General features: G+C 33.2%; 1 protein-coding gene and 1 pseudogene across 1 annotated transcript; one reads left to right on the top strand and one right to left on the bottom strand.

Moving 5' to 3' along the window:
• Positions 1-4064: 4064 nt before the first annotated feature.
• Positions 4065-6552, bottom strand: LOC122582688 (clavaminate synthase-like protein At3g21360). The gene is made up of 3 exons (XM_043755114.1): positions 6107-6552; positions 4886-5139; positions 4065-4432 (listed from the first exon to the last, which is right to left on the bottom strand). Exons 1-3 carry the CDS (start codon positions 6473-6475, stop codon positions 4078-4080), a joined length of 978 nt encoding a protein of 325 aa, XP_043611049.1. The 5' UTR covers positions 6476-6552; the 3' UTR covers positions 4065-4077.
• Positions 6553-15394: 8842 nt separating this feature from the next.
• Positions 15395-22039, top strand: LOC122581872 (annotated as a pseudogene).
• The last annotated feature ends 2005 nt before the right edge of the window (positions 22040-24044 follow it).

The following is a 24044-nucleotide window of genomic DNA, read 5'->3' as shown; positions in this document are numbered from 1 at the left end:
GATTTTTAATTTGTAGTTTATCTAAATGATGACATCATCAAAAGTCAATTTGATGAAATCGAATGATGTGATTGGTTAATAAGTCATTAGTTTAATTTTCTTATAGTATATATTAAGATCTTAGGATCGAAGAATGTACCTATTTTTATTTATATAAATTTATGGTATGTCATCTTATATGTCATTTTATTTGGCTATCTTGTACACGCCAATGGTACATATCGACATTTTAACGACATTACACGTTACGTTGGCAGTTAACGGAAGTCTAGTGTTAAAAGCTAACGATATTACCTTTATTGAGAACTTTTGAAAAACTAAATCATTTTAATAGTCAAAACCTAAATAGGTTCCCCTAATTAGGAATTTTGGGTAAAAAGATTACCTTTTTAAGGATTTTTTCCTAATATATCAATAATAAAAAATTATATATATCTATTTATAGATTTTCTTTTTGCTTTTAAAACTTTAATTAAAATACCCGGTTGAACCCGTAAGCAATAAATTTATTATATTTAATAAGATAATGTATTAGACTATCTTCAATGAGAAGGCTTTTGGTGTCCTTAATTGTCCATTGATATCCTTTGCTATTAAAGTTTGTTCAAAATTAAATATATTTTGATGTATGTGCTTACCTAAGAGCATACACTTCACTTGCCCAAAACTAAAGATTCTTTTTGTTATATGTGACTTTTTGTAATATTTAAGGATATGTAAAGATGTTTGTATAATTAGAAATAAAATTAAAGAATTTAAAAAATTGTAAAGACTATAAAAAATTTATAAGAATATGATATATCGCCTAAAAACATATATAGCATTGGAGATACTCTTGTGAAAGGAGTAGGTTTCTACTTTCATTTTCCATTACTAAACACCACGTGACGATAGTGGAAACAAATGAACAAACTAATCAACTACAGTACATGTCTTTGGTGCACTTTCTAATCAACTATAGTACAATGTGGTGCTTGGTCACATGGAAAAAAGCTGCTTGAAACTAATCAACTACAGTACATGTCTTTGGTGCACTTTCTAATCAACTATAGTACAATGTGGTGCTTGGTCACATGGAAAAAAGCTGCTTGAAAAATTGAGAATGGGCTACTCCGAAGGTGCCTGATGCCTTCATTCGTTCGCTCGTTCGGGTTTAAGGGACGAGTCCACACCATTAGGTGGGACTCATCCCTTGTTAGTCTGGTTCTCTCATCCGTTGCGTTCGTTCCTACAGGGACGAGACTTAAGGCATTTTTTTTTATATAAATCCAACGGCTACATTTGCAAGCTTGAAAAGTTGGCAAAACATATCCCTTTACCAACCATTTTGGCCAAAACAGGTTCCAAAAAGTGTCACATTTAGTCCTTTATGTAACAATCAAACACATTTTATTATCAAAACACATTACATAATTAAAACACATTACAAATAAAAAAGAAAACACATAATTAAGAAGACATTACATGAATAAAACACGAAATACATAATAACGATTCGATTACTCGTTATCACCTTTAATTGACATTTTTCTTAAGCCACAGTGAACGCTTTCGTCGAGCCACCACTTGTCGTGTTGCGGACATTTGACTTCCCACGTGCTTTTGTCTTCTCCACAATTGTCATGGTACGATTCTGCCCAAGTACATTGGTCAACCAACGTGTGACTGACCTCAAAAACGTCACGGACCACCCTCTTGACTCTTTTGATCTCATCCTGCAGAAACAATGAATATGTCTCTTCGTGTTTCGAGACCTTGCGACCTGGTGCTTATATTGCCTTCCTTTTGCTCGCATTGTCGCATTTTCTCTCGTAGGTAATCCATGACCCCAGGGAGGTCAGTTTGAAGGAGGGTGTCCTTTTTGATATCATCCATGATTCTTGTTTTCATCTCATCTTCAGTTAGACGAGGTTGGTGGATATTCTGTTTTGATGATGAGGACGCCATTTGGTTAGAAATAGTAAGTGAGTTTGTAGAAGAATGAAAATTGGAATGGTGATGAAACTGAATTGTGTTTTGGGTTGGTATTTATAGAGTAACAACTAAACTAGCCGTTTAGGGACTGGAAGTGTATGTTTTTTTGAATTTTTTGCCGTTTGAGGGACTGAAAGTGTAAATATTTTGAATTAGAACGTTGGAGGGACTGAAAGTGTAAATTTTTGATTTTTGAACATTGGAGGAGCGTCTTTTAATTTATATATAAATACTGGCTACTTATTAAACATTTCTGATCAAATTACAAACTTTTATACATCTTAAATGGCTTCTTCATCAAATGTCCCTAACCGAAAACCCTTAATGATTGTCGATCAAGTGCATGAGAGTATCATGGCTGATATCCTTGACCACTAAAGGTTCAAAGAAGAGCTTGTTGCAGTTGGTCTAAAACTAAATGCGAAGAAGCAATGGTGTCGATAACAAATCGATTATATACAATTTAGATATTGTACTGATTTTGAATGTCAATACTTTACTTGTTTATAAGAGAAGATCGAAAAGATTCAAATTGATGTGGAACAACTTGCTTGTGTGGTCATCGCCTTGGACCATTTGATCATAACTGCCAAAGCAGTTTATGAGATGAAGAAATAAGTTTTTAATATGTTGTAACAACTATTATATTGTAATGTTACCATCTTGTAATGTTTTTATTTTATGTGTGCTTTTTAAAAAAAAATAAATTGTGTAATGTTTTATTTTTAATGAAGTGTGTTTTATTTGTGTATATCTTAATTTGTTATAATTTTGAAGGGTTAAAAGTGTAAAGTTTGAATAAAAGGATATAATTAAATAGTTGGTGAGTCCAAACCTAGTCCTTGACGGATGAGTGCATTGAGTGTGTTTTGAGGGGATTAGTCCTTGGAGTGTTTTAGCTGATGTGACGCTGACAGAGACTAGTCTTTGAGGAATAAGTGATGAGCATTGGGTAGACTCTCATGGTGAGACTTTGGACGTGTGCCATTAGATAATGATTATTTTTATTTTTTTTACTTTTTTTACAATTTAATTTTTTTTAAAAAAAACCATCACATGTTTTTAAATAAACAAACAAAAAAATATCGGTACAAAACTTTCATTGATCAAAATTTAAAACCTATAGGATTAGAATTACATATAAATTAAAACCAATAATTTTAGTATTTAAAAGTTATAACAGCAACAAGACTTAATATTTATGACCGATTGCTTCCATAAGAATCTCTCTAGTCAAAAAGAGTCAAAAGTAAGAGAGTGTAATAAATTTATTAATTATACTTAGTATCACTCAGCTACATTAAGAGTAAGAAAAGTAGCACACATACCACCTAGCACACTTATATAAACATTTCTAAATAAATGATACTTGGGGTTTAAATTAAAAGATAATGAAACAATTAAAAACAACAAAACTCTAATTTCTTTCTTCATTCACCTTTTCTTTCTTCTTCACCAACAACACACCAGACTAATTTGTTTTTTTATCATCAAATACTTTTAAAAATATGACAAGTAATATACATATATAAGTTGGCTTGGAAAATCAGAGAAAGAGCAAAGGAAATGGGCAATATGGAGAAGTCGCTAAGGGGGGTATTTTGCCCGGGATCGCATGGTGGGCCAGGGGAGGTGTACACCGATGAACCGGCAACGACCCAAGAGTGGGTTCGCCCACTTCGCCTAGTCTTTATTATATACACAAATGTTATTATGCTATATCTAATATAGATGTCATTACTATACGTCAAAATATAAACGTACGTATCATATATACCGAAAAAGATATATAGGTAGGTTTATGGCCTTCTTAGACCTATTGCGACTCCACATGAATTACTTGTTGGAATGGTCCTAACTCCTAATGCATACTCGCGGTACGTCTGTCAGAGATGGTGTTAATTAAGTCCTTATATATAACATGTGTACGGAAAAAGGTTGTTTATCATATATCGTCGCTATATAACACGTGTATAGACGTTAGATATACCTTTGATTGGGCTAATAGATCGAGTATCCTTATTTTATTAACGAAACAAACCCATAGGCAAATAAATATATATAACAAAGCAAATCATTCCTTATTTCGATCATGTCGATGGATCACTTGCACAAGGCTGCGAGTACCCGGCGTGGCGGCTTTATTAGTGGCTTTCGGCCATGCATAACCATCAAATTATCAATAAGCAAAACATCACCTTCCTTCCAAGGTATGGCAACACATTCCTCTTCCATAATCCTCAAGCAATCTTCCATGGCATCATCAGGAACACTTTCCCCATTTCCAAGCATTGAATCATAAAATTTAGCGTTCTTTTGGGATATGTAACAAACTGTCAAACTATTGAACCACGATTTCCGTTGGCTTTTCTCTTGTAGTTTAATGGCAGGTAAAGGGCCAGTTATAACCTTTACGCCATTTTCCACCCATTCTAGCTTTGATCCCTGCTTTGTTGCCCTGTAAATGAAGCAATTAATAATCTAGTTAGATATTTAAATAATGTGGATACATACGTAATCTGAATATGTGGTTGTTCTGTACCTAAGCTTGGGTATAAAACCTCGTTATTTTTTTAATCCATAAAAAATACGGGGGCAATTATATATTTAGTCATTATACGACAAATATTAAAAAATTAGGATCTATACCTCAGCTTAGCCAGGTACATGATAGTCACATATTCACTTTTTTCTATATGTAAATATATATTATATCAATATTAATTATATAGGGCTGATCAAGTATTAAAGTAAAACAATTATGATAAAATTTTGAACTTTGGATTATGATAATACTAATGCACAAAGACTATATACACTATGCACAACAAATTTCAATTAAAAAGTAAACTTTGTGTTATTTAATTTGTTTGTTGGAATCAAAACCAACTTATATAAGATTGAATGATACCTTTCCTCCGCAACTTTCTTGTCATTAGTCATATATGTCGAGTGCCAGCTACTACCATTTCCGATAGACGTATTATCCTCGTTACTTATTGTATGTGTGTATGTCACACCATGTTGCTCAAGTTGAGAAACAAATTTTGGGTGCTTGGCTTTCATCTTATCATATAAAACAGGACCCAAAAGTATTGGAGTTTCTCCGCCGCTTCCTGGCTCTTCATCGCAAAAGAAAAATAACTTTGAAGGATAGTTTGAAGTCTGTTAAACCAAAAGATTGTCAGAATATACAATCTATCTTTCCAATATTGTTACAACGAAAATTATGAAGTTTCAGTTTAGTTTCAAGTCAACTCAAAAAGATTAATAGATATTTTTTTATTTTTATTTTTTTAAGATATGAATCATAATAGAAGATCTAACTTACATTGTTTTCATTGTGTCCTCGCCATAAAACTCACCCACCCTCAATGTAGTGATTAATATATAGATACATTTGATGATAACGATAGATTATAGATAGAAATTATAGTATTACTTTTTCAGTCTAACTAATTTACTATCATAAAAATAAGATTTCGCTATAATTACCGTCTCAGGGACTACCATTGACATACATAAAAATTTTTTTTATCTATCATAGACCATCCTTCAATTTTATATTAGAAGGTATATTTTTTTCATATATATTATTGACAACCTATAGAGCTAGTGCTACCCCATTGGCAAACCTTAATTAAAAGTAAAATCATTATAAGGTGATCGAGCAACTAGTGATGATAATAGAAAAGTACTCATACAATGCAACGATTCTAATTTTAATTGAAGACGTTTTATATTAATGATGATTAACCTAATTATTACATAACTATAATACTTAAAAGTAACTTTTCATGTGCATTCAATTCCGATCCGTTCAAGTTTTTCATGAGCAATGTAAGATAACTAATGAACTACTCATCGATCTTTGGCATTGATAAAAACATGAAAGTTGTCCCATATATATATATATTGGATCCGACAAATTTGGTAACACTCATACGATATCGTGTACGTCTATATATATTCGTAATTTCTGAGACACGTACGATCCAAATGATTTATAAAATTTTATAGAGTTATGGTATATAGTTTTATTAACTTATAATAATTAAATAAGGAAGCGTAGAGTAAGTTGGCCATATATATGAATCCATAGGATCAAATTAGCATATATTGAATTACTTACATAAGCCATTTCATTATGGAACTGAATTGTTTTGTCAGGAGGGCTTTCATTTGCAGTGAAAACCCGGCCAACAACGTTGGTTCGAGGGGCCCGACCGCCAATATAAGGCAATTCAGCGAACCCAAAAGCTTCAACAACATCATTAAAGTCGGAAGGAGATTTAACATTGAAGCCACGAAAGAGAAGAGCACCCCTTTCGTTGAGAAGAGATTCCAGCCACGGCTTCTCGGCTTTGATGGCCTCTTCAAATACATTCAAATTACTAGTGTTGTTAGTGTTTGGTGATAACACCATCGGGAAGACAAGGCCATTTTCGTAGCATTTTTGCTCGGGCAAGTTTACTTCTTGAAAAATTCCTCTAGTTGCCATTTAGACTTACAATAGTGCATGCAATAGATTTTTTTTTTTTTTCTTTAAAAGTATATACATGTAAAAACTAGTGACAGAACATTAATACAATTACAATAATATATATAGCTCATTTATCACTCAGAACATCATATCACATACATATTTTGAAAATTCCTCACACACAAAGTTAAAGAAGAAAAAACAAAATATATAATAACATAGTACCTAACCTAACATGCTAATTATTAATATGTGATCACGTTATAATAAACGCATGTCCAGAAATAATTTAAGCCTACGGGGTTACACGAAATGACACGGTAACTCTATATTATTAATTAGTATATTAGAGTAATATATTGATTAATATAATCATGAATTAATTAATTAAAGGATTAATTAATTAAAAAGGAGGTGTTTTAGTAAAATAAGAAATTAGTATTGTTTCCTTATTCCACAAAGGGGAGGGCCAAAATTCCTAAGGCTTCTAGAGCCTTTAATATTGCTTGGTCACCATATTAAAAACCCTTACATATTAACCTATAAATAGATGGCTAATTTCAAAGATTTTACACATCAATTCACAATACATTCGATTGTAAATATCTCCTCCCCCTCTCTGTTTCGGCCAATATCTCACAAATCAAAAGGGGTTTTTGTTTTATGTGTTTTTTGGTTTCATGCCATTCGACCAACTAATGAATCTTACGTACAATTAATGCCTAGCATTAATTGTGGTGTAACTTTGTTTACGGCAACTATTTAGTTTCGGTTAATGGGTTTCGAATGAAGTGAGATATACAAAGGGGTTTGTTGATCGTGATCAGGGTATTAACATATGGTATAGAGATGTCTAGTGTGCGATCGTAGATGGGTTTTACTTTAAACCCTGTAATAATAATAATCTTATTATTAATAATATTATTGAAAGCTTTGCGCAAAGATGCACATTTCGATTCTCTCTTTGTTAATTAATAGTATTACATATACGATCTTTCCGCTGCATACTCATGAATTGTTGTTATATTATTTATGTGCTCATATTCTAACAGTGGTATCAGGGCCACCTATGTGATCTATTAATTACAAAGATCAAAACTTGAAGGGGGTTAAGGGTTAGTTGATTTTTAATTAATTGTTAAATAATTAAAAGTTGTTTTCTTATTTTTTTAATTAAAAAATAGGTTTTAATTAAATAAAAATTAAGGTTTTTTGTTTAACTAATTAAACCTAATTCAATGGTTGATTAAACCCTCATGGCAAGTTTTGAGTTACGTGAATTGATATGATTTATGTGTTATAAGTTGCATGTTTGTGTATATTATTTATTTAAGGTTGTTAAGTAAAAGGTAAAATCACAAGTAATTCATGCAAGATTACTTGTGATTATTACTATTATATAGAGATATAAATTGCAAAGCATGATAGTCCAATAATTAGGGTTTATTGTGTGACTATGTAAATTTTCCGTGTGATTTTCTAGGCAGTTCACTAAAAAATTCATATCTTTTAATTTGTAATGAGTTGGAAGCTCAAATTTGGACTGTAGATAGTCGACACATAGGGCTACAACTTTGTAGTTCTGGTCAAAATCTGAATCTGTAACATTTGTGATTTTTGTGTGTATTAACTCACAACTAAACGTGATTAATTTCAACTAAATTTCATAATTTTGTGGATTTATATGATTCTCGACCCGTTGACTCGAACGTGCTAAGAGATTTATTATTCTAATTGATTTAAATGATTCATTTATTTATTCATCGACTAGAAACGTGTATTTATGCTAGTCGAAGCTATGTGAACGTAATTGATTCGGTTTAGGACGTAAGATAACGTTTAATTGAATTAGAAACGTAATCGGGTGATCCATGGGTCGATCCATGACCCATGAACCACCCATGACCCAACCCTATCCAAACTCCCTCCCCAATCACTCTTACCCTCCTCCTTCATCCATTCATTCTCATCTCCCCCTCTCTCACTAAATGCACCCAACTACACACTCTTCTCCCCCTCTCTAAATTCTCACATCATTAAATGTTAATCAAGTTAATTTAGCATTAAATTCATCATCTTTAACATCATTTCATCATCATATCAAAAGATCAAAGTCAAAGTGCAAGAAATTGGGTATTTTAGCCTAAATTCGGATTTTTAGCTTCGGTGGAGTTTTGGTAAGTCAAATTCATCTCTACGCTATCATTTTATGTTTACAATCAGGTTCTTAATCATATTTAATCATTCTTGGGTCATTTTTCCAAGTCAAATCATTCATGGGTCGTTTTTAGGGTTTCATTAGGGTTTGAGGTTGATTTGTAAGGATTTAATGGCGGATTTGATGATTTGGGTCAAGATTATGATATGGGTTATGTTCAATGATGTTAAAATATGTTGATTTTTGCACAAAAATGTGTTTTGGAGCCCTTTGTCGACCATGGAGTCAAAAACCTGCCCAGTAGGAGCACGGCCACTCAGACAGACGCTCAGTGCTTGTGGCCACAGTTTTCCCATAAAACAGACGCTCACACGGCCGACCGTGCGAGCGGCCGCAGTTCTTCTGTTCTTTCCCCAACTTTTTCGTTTGGTTATCGGTCGACTTTTAATGATCCAAAACTTGTTTAATGGTCTTATATTAACATCCTAAGATTAACAAAATTGATTAAACACATTTCTAAACACTTTGATTTTCATGACAAATTTTGGTGCTAAGTCATTGAACCGCTTTTGACGAAATCCCTTCCTTTATCAATAAATGTTCTTGAATCACTTCTAAGACATCTCTGGGAGTTAATTTAAGTTACATGCCAACTATGAAACCCTAATTAGGGTTCAACTTACCGCGTAATAATGCGTATATTATATATAATGGTAGGTTGTGGACACGTGGCGGACATTGAACATTTATAAACTCACCTTAGCTCGATCTTAACTACTTTTGCCGACCAAGGTGAGTTTCGTAGCCCCTACGTTTACATTATTTGGGGTGGAAAGTGTACTCTTTGTTAAATAATTGTTAGTTGATATGATTGATTATGATATTGAACGAGATGATGGTTACTTACTTGTTTTGCTTGTTCACGGGATTGCATGTGTTATGATTACGCATTGTTCATCATGTAAGTCGTGCCGGTTTATTACGCATTATTTATTATGTAAGTCGTGCCAGGAACGTATTTTTACGCATTGTTTATCATGTAAGTCGTGCCGGTTACTACGCATTATTCATTATGTAAGTCGTGTCAGGAAACGTATTTTATGCATTGTTCATCATGTAAGTCGTGCCGGTTATCAATACTGTTAAACGTTGACTTGTGTTGATTTGTGTGGACATGATTAGGTATACTAATCCTCGTGTAACGTTAACAGTTGCTATCCCGACACATTTGATCTCTTTAACTAAACCTACGAACTCACCAACTTTATGTTGACACGTTTTAGTACACTTTTCAGGTGATCAGGTAATTGGAAGACGTGTCGGTTGATGATTGATGGTTTGCATGCTAGGATTGGACTTGGACTTACTGTGGATCTGTGATTCATTATCCCCGCTTATGGGTTATGCTTAGGATCATATGCCATCTTTTGTACTCTCTTTTGTAAACGTTTGATGGTCGTGTTCCTTATGCATTTTTGAATGGTCATGGACTTGTATTTGATTAAATTGTATGGATTACCAATCCTTTTAATGCATCTAGATTTGTCTCTACTTAATTTCCATGTCATGCTGTGCTTTTCTTGTGATATCCCATTATTCCGCCTTGTTGGGGTGTTACAGAATCGGACCAGAAACAGGTCTAAATAGGTCATGAAGCTACTGGAAATATCCAGTCAGCATGTTTATGTGGTATTACTTGGTAATTAATTTGTTTAAAGACTTACGCAATCAAGGTGACTTGATGTATGTGGTCCTCTTCTTCGGACGGGAGAGCCGGGTTTAAACATATGCATGAACCATAGTGACCATATTTAGGTGGCCCACCTTAACTTGTTACATGATTAAATAGTTCGGTAATTAGTAAGTTTATTAATTTTTGCTTGTTTATGAGGAGGTATAAAGGTGATGCAAAAATTGTTTTCTTGGAAAAATATAAACTTGACCAAGAACTATCGAAATAGAGATTTCTTAATAAAATTGGAGTCTTACAACCTTGAGATACACCGGCTCACCCATTTGAACAAACTCTAAGAGAGATATAAGCCGGAGTGCGCTAGCCCTCTAAAAGGGTGAGTTTTTTAATTGCGTCCATCGCAAACCTTTGCCCTTGCGCTTATTTATGCGTTCAAATAGAGCTACCGAGCTCTCTTGTGTTGTTAAGACTATACAAATGATTTTATTAAACATTATGTTATGAAGATTATGCATGAGTCTTCATACATAAACTTTTTGATTCACATCAAATGCATTACCCGGTTAGAGTTAAGTCATTGCTACCCACTTTGATTAGAACACTTGCCAGTGCTTTTCGCTCCTACGTGAGACCGTAGGCGAATTGTATCTCTTCAAGGTAGATTACCACTTCGTTGTGAGATCAGCGGTGGACTATCTACATATTCTTAATTGGGCGACTTAAAACGAGTTAAGAGGTGAAATCTTTGACCCGTGGCATAAGATGGGACAAAACATGTTTACAAAACACTTAACACCCCTTTAAAGTGTTGTTGTAAGTCCCATAACTCTAGGAGTTGCATGAATGCAATTATCGATCATCGATTACCTTTTGAGTACCGTCATTTCTAGTTGATCAACAGATGAAAGGATTGTATGTAAATTGGATCCTAGCCTTAATGAAAGTAATTGTTAGATGAATTTAACATAGGTAAATTACATTTCTTAAGGATGAATTATCAAAAATACCGATAATTGAACTTGAATCTGTTTTGTAAATGGCAACAAATCTTTCACAAAACATACACCAATCGGCTTTCAGGTCGATGCTAGAGTGGGAAAAACTTTATGGACCAAACTCCAATGACTGGTTTCGTCAGCTAAGGATAGTTTTAAGAGCTGAAAAGAAATTTCAAGTCCTTGAAGAGCAGACACCCGTTGTTTTGGGAGCGAATACTACAACTGGAGAGTTGGTTGCATACAATGCTCAGTACGATAGACATAATGAGGTTTCTTGTTTGATGTTAGGAAGCATGAATGTCGACCTTCAAAGGCAATTTGAAAATTTCAAGACATTTTTGTACTCAAACTATACTTTTATTTTGAGCTTTTAAGGGACCAAGCTTCGAGCCTTTTAAAGACCACGTTTCGGGCTTTCAAGGGACTAAGCTTTGGGCTTTTAAGGACCGAACATTCGAGCTATTTTTCAAGCTTTTAAAGGCTTTGGGCTAAACCTGGCTAGTATTAGGCTAGGTCGGCCAAGCTTTCATAAAAATATCCTAGCCCAAATTAGCCTTTTGGACTAAAGTGGGCCTAAGATCAGGCTATTTAAGACCGGGCTCAATTAGGCTTTTATTTAGTTAGGCTATAAGCTATTTTTGGCCCATACATATTTGTATATATCTAATGAAGATGGTCGACGACGATGGAGGAAAATACCTTTCCATAGGAGATGATCAAACGTAAGTTACTATTATTGGATTAATTTTTTCTTTAGTTTATTTCGTATTACTGATATTTTTTCAATTTAGTTACAAGTTGTTAGATAGAAGTTATGGACAATATGGAGCAAATTGAATGCATTTTATTCTTTTTAACACTATCGCTGAAATTTTTTTATAATGTATTGTTGAAGAGTTGATTAGAATGACTAAAGAAGAGGTTAGTTACTTATAACTTTTCCATTAAATTTACAACATGCAACTTAAACAGTAAGTTCTAATTTGTTTCTCTTTTACAGGGTGTAAATGATACGAATGGATAGAGGAATTTTCCATTAATAAATTGTGTGGAATAACAGTCATTTTAGGGATCAAAGTTGATTGTTATAGTTTGGCACCTAATTTTTCACGTAGATATACGGTCACTAAAAACTATGGTGATCATCCCGATTCCTTAAAGAACTACGATGGAGTTACCAAATACGTAGGCAAACGATGGTGCCTATGTTTGAAAATCTTCACTCCCATGAGAACCATGATGATTCTAAAAATCATGAGTTGACACCAAGTGTTACAGAAGACGAGAAAAGAATGATGGATGAACTTCAATGGGGAGAGAGTGTTTATCAACAACTACGCGTGAAGATGTAAATTCAGGATGAAGATATGAAGGATGAGTTTGATATGAAAACTGTGAGAGATGCAGATAAAAAGGAATGAAGATACTTTACCATTTGTCACACATTTGATTTTCATAAGTGTTTGCATTCTTGCTTTCAACATGTCTCATTTTAGGTTTTGGCTTATGTTTGAATACTAAATTTTATATGACCTTTGTGGATTATTCGTTTCTAAATTTTTTCTAACTATTATGATTAATATCATATTGACTTTATCTATTTGGTCTCATTTTTTAATTATCCGACATATAGATTTACTTTAATAACCACGACCTGAGATCACACACAGGAAATTTACTAGTTAAAATAGTCTTTACTTCTTTATAAAACAAACCATTCCTCCCCCCTTTTACCTTTCTATATTTAAAAAACCTAAAAAACCATTAACTTTCAACACATTTTTACCCGTACACTACATCTACCCAAAATATTTTCCAACTCTATCTATTTAAACTATCACTCTCGTTTATTCACTAATAATTAAAATATTTCCAATTAATATACCTATATTGAAATTATTTACAACATTAAACTATTAACCCTACAAATAATTACAATACCTCTTTTATATCAATTATTTTTACATTAATAACCACACCTTTATCGTCACCACTTCCACTACCACTACCCGTCTTGGCCACTGCAACCACTACCGTATTGCGCAGGTAACTTTCTTGTTATAAATATATCATGAATAATTAACTTAAATCTTTATCATATATAAAGTTGGAGTCCTAACCTGAAAAATAGCTTGAAAAAATCTGACTTAGAACATCTATTTTCCTTTAATTCATTACTTTATTTAAAAAAATACATATTTATGACATTATGCATTATTTTGGATTAGTCTCTTTTGAATATATTTGCTAAAGCCAATAAAATCTATTCTTCTTTTATTTTATTTTTCCAAATATTATTCTCCATTTTTTTCTAACATATTCTAAATTGGTTATTTATGAAATAATTAACAGTCATCATTTGCTTTAAACTGAGAAACTATGATCATTATTTCATCAAGTTATATTTATTCTATATCTTTTATACAAATTTTTGCTGTCAATATACACAACTCTACTTATTGATTATTTATTATTGAAGTTTATATTATTTTTTTTCGTGGCATTTTCCACAACCATAATCATTAGTTGTGTTTCTAATTATCTTTTTAGTTTGTTTAGGTACCATCGATTGACTTATTTAAGTAAGTAACTCCCAATGCCGTCTTCCACGGGTTTTGGGTCTCAATACCGTCGAAGACGGTGTATGGGGGAGGTTGATATGTAGACAGCCTTATCCCTACCAAAGGTAGAGAGGCTGCTTTCAAGTTCTACCATAGGTAGAAAAGGACCTCTAGCCTTGCTGGGCATGAGGATCGAACTCATGACCTCTGTTTCCAGAGGCATGAGCTCTAACCACTGATCCAACCCAGTTGGTTAATTAATGTCGCACCCCCAAAATCACAGGGTATGATTAACCAGGATCATAACACAAAATGCAAATAAACAACCTCTAAATGAGGCGTTTTGAAAATATCATTAATATAAATATCATTGTATCAAGCTTACATAATATCTGGAAAGATTTTAAATATAATAGCGCGAATCAACAAGATGTGATGTTGAGAAATCTCCATATTAGTTCTTCTTAATGTAATTTGTGACTTCCAAAACATGCAACTAGCAAATACTTCATAGAGCTCAAGTACCTGAGAATACACATTAAAATACGTCAACATAAAGTTTGTGAGCTCATAAGTTTATAACCGAAATAACAGTGGATCACGAGATTTCTCAGATGATAATGTACATAGACAATATCATGAAAATAATTAAAATACATGTCATGCTTATGCTTAGAATCGATACCTTAACAATGTAAAGTTTACCCCTCTTGTAGTATTTTTGCCAATTACAGCACGATCATATTCAAATATTATATATCCGTTGTGCCATAGTGTGACTATGTCGGATAGGGTTGTCAACCCAAATAGTACTATCTATAATACTCGCACTGAGGGTATTTCAAATAAGACAATCATATAAGTACATAAGTGATATGTAAAATCAAGTTTTAAATTTTATAAACAAGAAAATACTAATAGTTACAGTCAATGAACCATATCATGTATAGTAGAGCTATCAGTAAGTCCATGATCGAACACAAGGACTGTTATCTAAGAACTAAGCGAGTTTAATGTAATTTAATCTATTAAGATCTTGACACAACGTTAATAAAGTAAACTTAAAAGTATGCGATCATTGTCAATTGTATCACTTCATCTTAGTAGATGATAAAAGATTTAGCCCATAATAATAAAAACTCACATTAACATGAAATAACAAACCATCGAATTAACATTGATGCTTTTCAAACTAGACACAATTCGACGATGAGAATCTATTGATGGTTTAAAAACTAGATTTAGAGACTTTAACACATTGAAAAGGCACTAAGCAGTTTCTTTTTTATTACCGAAGTATCCCGGGTGCTTAAGCTAGTTGATTAATAAAATTGAAGTGCAATTTAACCTTTTAAAACCGTTTATTCGTTAATCTTCTTTTCTTTACATAAATAAATCAAGTGTATGTTGACTTAAATAGGATTGACAAATTTCACATCGACAATCGACACGCTTTATATATATTCACAAAAAGCCCTACACCCCATCCCATGATTACCAAAAAACCGAATTCCCCTGTATCCCTGACTTTCCATCTTTCCTAAATCCATTAGGGTTAATATCAAAATCATCTTCGTCTTATTATATATTGTTATTATTATGTCAAAACAACAAAACCCTTAGTTACGCTTCTGTTAATTCGTAACTATATATATATTTAATTAATTTTATTATACATATATATATAATATAATTAGGGTTTTGGTTTCGTAATACTAAAGATGGATTCAGAGGACGATATATATGAAGATGATGGTTATTACAGTGAAGATGGGATGTATAGTGATGATAATAATAATAATTATAATGATTGTTCTTATGAAGATAATCATTTATATGCTGAGCCTACCGTTAGTAACATTCAGGTATATATATATATATATGATGTTTGATGATTTTGTATCTATGTATATATATATATATATACATATGTGTGTGTAGTTTAGTTGTAAAGTTTGGATTTTTATGTGATTTGAGGTAATTGGGTTATTGGGTATTTTGCGAAAAAGCGATAATTGTTAAGAAACAGTATCCGGTTTTAGGTTTTTTTTCAGACATTATTGTTTGTTGGTTATGTGTTTAGTAACTATGTAAGTCGCTACCTAGCTTTAGTAAAGTTAATGTTGTTTTGGTTTCAATTGTTGTGAGTATAATCGGTCATGTTAAAAAAAAGCGGTGCCACATAACCGGGTTATTAGTTATAAGTGTTTTTGCTGAGCGTAAGTTGGAACGTCATCAAAACTAGTGCCAAATATTTACGAGAGGTTGATAACTTCAATAGCAATGAATTAAAAGATTGATACTTACAGTGGACCGTTTGAAAGCTACATACGCTTTTTGTGCACATAATCTGAGTAGATATAAAATATGCACTTGATTAAATTCATAAGGTGGTTAGACGAATTAATGTTTATTCTGAATTGTTTTATGGTGTAGAAAAATTATACTATCTTGAAGGAAGATGATATAAGCCAACTACAAGAGGATGCGATTACTGAAGTTGTTTCGGTTCTGTCAATTTCAAGAGATTCTGCGTGCATGCTTTTGCGTTGTTATAACTGGTAAAGTGCTCAAAGTTTCTGATTCATGTAAATAGTTAGCTTTTTTTGTTGTTCCCAAAATTTTCTTGTTGTTTAAGTTGGTTTGAGATCCCACAGGAAGGTTGAATCGGTCCACGAGGCATGGTTTGCTAATGAAGATGAAGTTCGGAAGGCTGTTGGTCTACTCGGCAACACCGTTATTAAGTCAACTAAAGCTAGAAAGGTATGTGTAAATTCTTACAAATTCTTGTTTCTTGTTATCCATATGATGCTGTATATTAATTAAATTATTTTGGCATATATTGAAGCTGTTTTGTGGGATCTGCTTTGAAAAATATTCACTTAATAAGACTAGTTCTGCTGCTTGTGGCCATCCTTACTGTAATACATGCTGGACAGGTTTGTAACTCTCTCTCTATGGATGTATGATTTAAATTGTTTTCAACTGCAGCCTTAGACTCTTCAACTTTTAGTTTTTTTTTTCAAACAAAATACTTATCTGTTGCTACTCTACATGAAAAACTTTTAGGGGGTATTTGGCTTGAATAACCCATTTTACTAATGCTTGTCAACTATTTAGTGTATGATACGAGTAATTAGTTTTTCATTATGTAAGGTAAAACTAAAATATGACTCTAAACAAGTTATTAGTTCACTGAACAGTAAGTTTGAAACATTTGATTATTACCTCGTCAAACACTAGAAGTACACCCCAAAACTATTTTCTACAACCTGTTTCCGTTTCTCTAGAGCTAATTATCTGATTCAGATTACTGAATGTCGCATAATCACTTCCAAACAGACATTTAAACATTCCTCAAATTGTTAGCATGCCAATAGTCATCTGCAAAATGTTTGGTTGATATTAATTGTGTTAGGATCACTTTTTATCTTATTAAATGTTTAGAGTTGTATAATAATGATTTATTGTTTGTTTTGGTAGCCTATATCAGCACATCTATTAGTGATGGTCCTGGATGTTTGACTTTAAGATGTCCAGTTCCAGAATGTGTTGCTGCTGTTGGTGTGGACATGGTCAATAAACTGACTTCAGATGATAACAAGAAAAAATATCAGCGTTACCTTCTGAGATCTTACATTGAGGCTAATAAAGAGGTACATTTAGTCTATCCGTCATTTAAAATAGCGTATTGTTTTATTTATTTATGTATTTTACAAGTTGGCATGAAAGCTGCCATATTGAGAAAAAAATGTTTTCATTTTGGTGTTTTAATGGCAGATTAAGTGGTGCCCTGCTCCTGACTGTGAATGTGCCATTGAGTTTGATACTGGAAGCGGAAGCTATTATGACGTAACGTGCCATTGCTCATACAGCTTTTGTTGGAATGTGAGTATTGTTAGTTTGTAGAAAGTCTCTACAGTATTGTCTTGTGGATATAAATTACAACTGATGTTATTGCAGTGTACAGAAGAAGTCCACCGCCCCGTGGACTGTGGAACTGTGTCCAAGTGGATAATTAAAAACTGTGCAGAGTCTGAAAATATGAATTGGTAAATGTTTACACATTTTGTAGAATGTAATCTTTGTTGGATATTATAAATTTTTTTTTCTTTGATGCTGATGTAACGCATTTCAGGATTTTGGCAAATTCTAAGCCTTGTCCAAAGTGCAAACGTCCAATTGAGAAGAACCAAGGTTGTATGCACATGACTTGCAATCCACCTTGCAAGTTTGAATTTTGCTGGTATGTTTTAGTTTCTTTTACTTAATACGTTGGTTAAGAGGTGGTAGGTTGGGTAACAAATCATCTTTTAGAATGGTATGGATTGGTTTTAAAAACCACGTGTTTTCATCTCCCCGTAACTTGCAATCACAATCTAAAATGAATATATAGGAGTTTGTTTGCATTAATACACTTTACGCAACCTGCAACATGCTTGATTGGTATTTTTTTCTTATTTTTTTTTGCCAGTAATTAGATATACTTATCTTTTTTGCTGAGTTCCTGTGTTCGATATATGTTTTGCGCTCCGATTTTTGTGCGTGTAAATATGTGAGGATTTTCATATCTAATATTGTATATTTAGGCTATGTCTTGGCCCATGGTCTGATCATGGAGAGAGAACTGGTGGCTTTTATGCTTGCAACCGTTACGAGTCTGCAAAGCAAGAGGGAGTGGTAATATTTTTCAATCGTTTTTCTTGCTAGTAAATCAGGCTCTACCATTTGTCTTTTTTTGACATTCTCGGCTTCTGATCTTTACTTTTTACCACTTGCAGTACGATGAAGCTGAACGTAGAAGAGAGATGGCAAAGAACTCGCTAGAGAGATACACGCACTACTATGAACGTTGGACTACAAACCAATCAGTATGTATAAATCAAGATACTTCCTTTTGCATTTGGGATACCTTAAGAATTTATGCTGTTTGCAAATTGTATGTTTGTAGTAGTATTATGCACCTAATATATCAGCCTTTTTTTGTGATGGCAGTCAAGGCAAAAGGCATTTGCAGATTTACAGCAGATGGAGTCTGTGCATGTAAGTTGAAATTATTATCGTATTTGTTTTACACTTCTTCTTCCCCCCCCCCCCCCCCCCCCCCCCACCCACCCCCGCACCCCCCACCCAAAGAAAAATTAACTATACCAAAGGCCATAAGCAAGGGCTGATGACAAGTTTGTTATAGGCTTCTTTACTCCCACCAAAAAGTAGTACCTCTCAGATTTGAAACTCTCCTGATGTGATCTTTCCTTTTGAGGTCCTGCCCTTTAGTTAGAGCTTCACCCAGTTCAAGCCTGTAGGTGTGGCCAGGTTTGAGGATAAATTTTGGACCATACTGATACCCGCTGGTGCACTCTTGCACATACTGCCATCTCTGCTTGTGGCTCCTTTAGGAAAGTGAATCTTTTTAACCTTCAAATATCCGAACATTTCATTATGGAAGGAGAGAAAAGGCTCCAACAGAGTCTTTCAGGCAATTTAGGACTCCAACTCACACATGGTGTATAAATATTGGGTATCATTATTTTATTGAAAGAGAAATAAGGATGGGATTGTAAGGAGTTAGATTGGGTTTCTTTTATGGAGTAAGAAGGGGGGTGACTGATCTTTTCTGATAGAAATTTTATGGATCTTTTTAGCCTTCAACTTTAGCTTTTCTGCCTGCTTAACCTTTGATGGCTAACGGTGGTCTTAGAATATGCTATGACATTAATATCAGAGGAATAAACATGTTTATATAATAAAAGCGCTAATGCTGGAAGTCTGGAAGTTTGGGAATTGTAAAGTAATCTTTTCTTTTTTGTGTTTGATCAAAGCTTGCAAATGTGAAATGTATAGACATAGGACGAGTCACTGGACCTATTTAAACTGTAGTCTACATTAACATAAATTTGGAAAGTTAAAACCAACACATTTGGAAAGTTACTTTAGGAAGTTGCATGATTCCCCAAAGTTACATTAGGAAGTTGCATGGCTGAAATCAAGCTATTTTATATTTCTGAAAAGTATGACGTAGATCTTGCAACGTAATATACAATATGGTTAATATGTAATTGCAGTATGATACCAATGTTATTATCGGATTCTGCAAACTGTATAGTATTTGTAATTTTCAGTTGAGATAATGTACTCTGTATATGTACACATGAAACTACTTATCTTGCATTTTATATTTGGGAAGTTACCTGACCCTGCAGTGTTATGTTATTATTATAATTATTATTATCGTTATCATTATCATAATTGTTATCGTTATTGCATATATGTTATCTTTATTCCTTCCATGTGTTCTTTTTTTAGCTCGCAAAACTTAGTGTGAAGCTGTCTTTACCAGAGACTGAATTGAGTTTTATTATAGAAGCTTGGTTGCAGGTATGTATTCTTTACTTATTCCAATTTGAGGTTATGATTATTTTCTGTTTGTTATACAAGTCAAATAATATTCTGTTATTTTATAAATGGTTATCAATTGCAGATAGTTGAATGCAGACGAGTATTAAAATGGACCTATGCGTATGGGTATTATATACCCCCCGAAGAACACGCAAAGAGAGAATTTTTTGAGTACTTGCAAGGTATGATAAAATTTCTGTATGTACAAAGGTTAAATTCTTGCATGTTCTAATTTTGGGTTAACAGTTTTAAGATAATTATTCATTGCAGGTGAAGCAGAGGCTGGTTTAGAAAGACTTCATCAATGTGCGGAAAAAGAAGTAATGACTTACCTTAATGCTGATTCTCAAAGCGACTTTCTTAGTTTTAGAACAAAATTGATCAATTTTACTAGGTAATTCTTCTTTCAAGTATCTGCTTTCAACATATGAACATTTTTTTTATTATGTAGCCTCTTCTTAAAATTAGGGGAAAATGGGGGCGCCTTTCCACATAGGGTCTCATTTCAGTTAGTTGCTGTAAAATGCTGTTCATTTCAGGCTTTTTATTGTTTTAACTAGAGGTGGCAAAATAGGCATGTCTTCTAGGTTGGGTAAAAGATCACAATAGGTCATTTTGGTACGGGTCCAGACGTCCAGTTAGTTTCACTTTAATCACTTGGTACTCCGATAATTTTTTAAATTATTAACTTTAATATTGCCAAAAGAATGTTGATTCTTGCAGTTTTCTTGAATAAAGTGCACATAGGGTGAGTTTTGCCCAGCTTTCCTTCATAGTCTTTTCAACTTATACAGTTATACGTTTGACCCATATGAAATATATACATATGTATATCGCACAAATTGACTGATTTACATGTAAGGTGGACAAATACGATACCTCAGGTCTCATGACCTCAAACAAGGGGACTATACTTCATTAGGTACATAATAAACAGGGTGTAAGATGAAACCAAAACAGAGTAGGGTCCTACCAAGTTAGAACACTCTATTACTGGCAGCTTTTCCCACAAAGAACGTGATCACAGGCAACATGGTCCCTTTCATGGAAATAGAGATCCAACATAGTTTTCTTCTACATTTTTTAAGATAATGCAGACAATCCATTATTTTTGGGGTTCATATACCCTCAGTTGCAGGAATTTAATTTGTGTAAATGTGCTTAAAACATGTGTTTTTACATTGGCAACAGAGTGACACATATCTACTTTGAGAACTTGGTAAGAGCACTAGAAAACGGACTATCGGATGTCGATGCACATGCAACATCAAGCAACACTAGCAGCTCGGAAAACACTGCAGAGACAAGCAAGGCTAAAGATGGCGAAGGAAAGAAGGGTGAAGCCTCAACCCAAACGATGACTCGACTGCCTGGTCATATGGTCAGTGCACCTGTATGAACCCAAAGGACCTTACTTCATGCCAAATGTGCCACATCAGCCCAATAATCACTTGCGGTTGGTTGAAATTCACTACATGTTACGCCCTTGACGCAAAGGTCAAAGTATCTTTTTGTTGCAAAATTTTGCACTTGTAGGCTAGTCTCTTTACGGTTAGAGGTTGTAATGGGGTGATGGGTGTATATAACTGCTACCTAGGTAACGTCGAGGTACATATGGTTTGACGAAAGGTGGTGCTTTATTTTGTCGGGCTGTTGGTTGAATATGTAGCTTGATCGTTACTCTTTTGAACTGAAGTGATTGTGGATGCTTTGTGTTACTTGGTTTTGTTGTTTAATGGAGAGTTTATAGAGAAACTTGTTTACCTTCGTATAGATTATAGGTGCCAGTTACTTCTTGTCTTTTCTCTCAGACAGATGATTTCAATCTGGTACAAATGTTTTGGCATCTGTAATGGTCATTTTAACTTTTATTTGTGAAGGAGATGTCACCCAGGCTTCGTCCCGGGAAGCATATACGCTATTTTTAAAAATGAACATATAAAAAGAAAAAAAACTGAAACACAAAAACATACTTAAGAAAGGAGGTTATAATAAATGTTACTTAAAAAAAGGTAGTTAGAAATTGAAAAGTAAAAAACATAATCAAACAAAAGTAATAAAACAAAATAAATAACAAAAAGATTTCATAATAATTGTTAGTTAAAGTAAAAACAAATGTTACATTGATGACTAAAGTGTGACAAGAGCTAATATTGAAAAAATGTAAAAATATCAGAAGACATATGACAAGGCTCGATCAAATTATAAAACAAAAGTCTTCAGGCAGGCCAAAACTATAAAGCAGCCCCATTACTGTAAAAGAAAAAAAGTTCTAATAAGAAAAAAGGGCATCGGCCAGCAAGGATTAAACCCAAGCCAACATTAGGTATTTTTTTTGCTGTAACTTTTATTTGTACGGTTTTAATCTCGATTAAAATAAGTGTCACACATTCCCGTACTTTCAGTTTTGTTATAATGGATAATGATAAATATGTTTAATAATTTGCCTAAAACTATGCCTAATGCATTTAAGTTTTAACACATGGATTCCATATATTCTTTTTCATGATTTTTACCATTGAATTTGTCATGTGTCAATCACTTCTCATTATACTTACTTTTAGACCTATAACTTAGACACATTAATCATTTTCCTATTATAATATACAATATCGTCAAATCAAACTATATATATATATATATACATCTAGAATCTATAATATCTATCTATACTTCCATACCATTCGCAAATGCATCCGGTGACAATCCCTTTAGAATGGATAAAGACAACGCTCGTACCGTATCTATACATTTCAACACATAACCCATATGAATTTTTTTAAAAAAAGGAATTTTTTTATTTTTTTATTTTTAGGAATGGGTTTTTATAAAAAAAAAATAAGAAGTTAAAAAACAATCAAAATATAAAAATTAAAAACCATACCAAAAAGGGTGAGATGGAAGGAAAATAGTGGTTTTAACAGCTCTCAACCTTATTTTATTTAAATAAAAATAAAAAAAATACAAAAGAAAAATGTTAATGTGAGAACCAAAATACGACTAAGAAATACGAGAACCACTAGTTTCCCTTCATTTCTCTCTCTTTTTTTTTCTTTTTCTTTTTTTTGATGTGGTTTCTAATTTTTGAATTTTTTTTTTCTTTTTATAATAACCCATTAAAAAAAATTAAAAAAATCATATGGATTACGTGTTGAAAATGTATGGATACGGTCAGACGTTGCCTTTATTCGTTCTAAAAGGGTTGTCACCGGATGCATATGGGATTGGTATGTATTTGATGGACGACGTTGTAAAAGATGGTGGTGGTTTGATACGGTACGGACGTAGCCCTTAACTCTAAATGCTAAGCCCTATAAAATGGTTTTTTAGTGGTTTTTAACATTATTTTGGTTCTCACTTGATCCCTTCACTTCACTTTATAAAATCCCCTGTCACGTGACATGTGTTAATGGGTAAAAATGAACGCCGTTAACCAAAATTGGACGAATTTAAGACGAAAATAGCCGGCACACGGATGCCTATTGCCACGTTCTTGAGAAATGGAAGAACATGACAATATTTGTAAATTTATACTCTAGTTGACAACTACTGTGATCATAATAGCTGTGGATATTCAAAATTGTAGATTTAAATTCTTCTCTTTGAACTTTTCCAAAGGACAAGAATATTTTCATGTCATCAAGTTACCATTTATTTAATATTGTTTTGGTTTTAGTATAACGAGAGCAAGTACCCGCGCGTTGCGGCGGTGAGATGATGAAGGTTTTTGAGATATCCAAATGCCTTAGCCGTACGGGCTCCGCCCTCGGATTTAAAA

The sequence above is a fragment of the Erigeron canadensis genome, chromosome 9 (genome assembly GCF_010389155.1).
Source record: "Erigeron canadensis isolate Cc75 chromosome 9, C_canadensis_v1, whole genome shotgun sequence".
Classification (NCBI taxonomy): Eukaryota; Viridiplantae; Streptophyta; class Magnoliopsida; order Asterales; family Asteraceae; genus Erigeron; species Erigeron canadensis.
Note: the sequence above shows the minus strand (reverse complement) of the source record. Positions and strands in the feature narration are given on the sequence as shown.

Bases quoted from the DNA above. Each gene is read 5' to 3' on its own strand.
- LOC122582688 (XM_043755114.1), bottom strand. From the start codon at position 6,475: ATGGCAACTAGAGGAATTTTTCAAGAAGTAAACTTGCCCGAGCAAAAA. The intron at 5,140-6,106 runs GTAAGTAATTCA...TTGGTTTAACAG, and splicing joins TCCATAATGAAATGGCTTAT to ACTTCAAACTATCCTTCAAA. The intron at 4,433-4,885 runs GTATCATTCAAT...CTTCATTTACAG, and splicing joins AAGAAAGTTGCGGAGGAAAG to GGCAACAAAGCAGGGATCAA.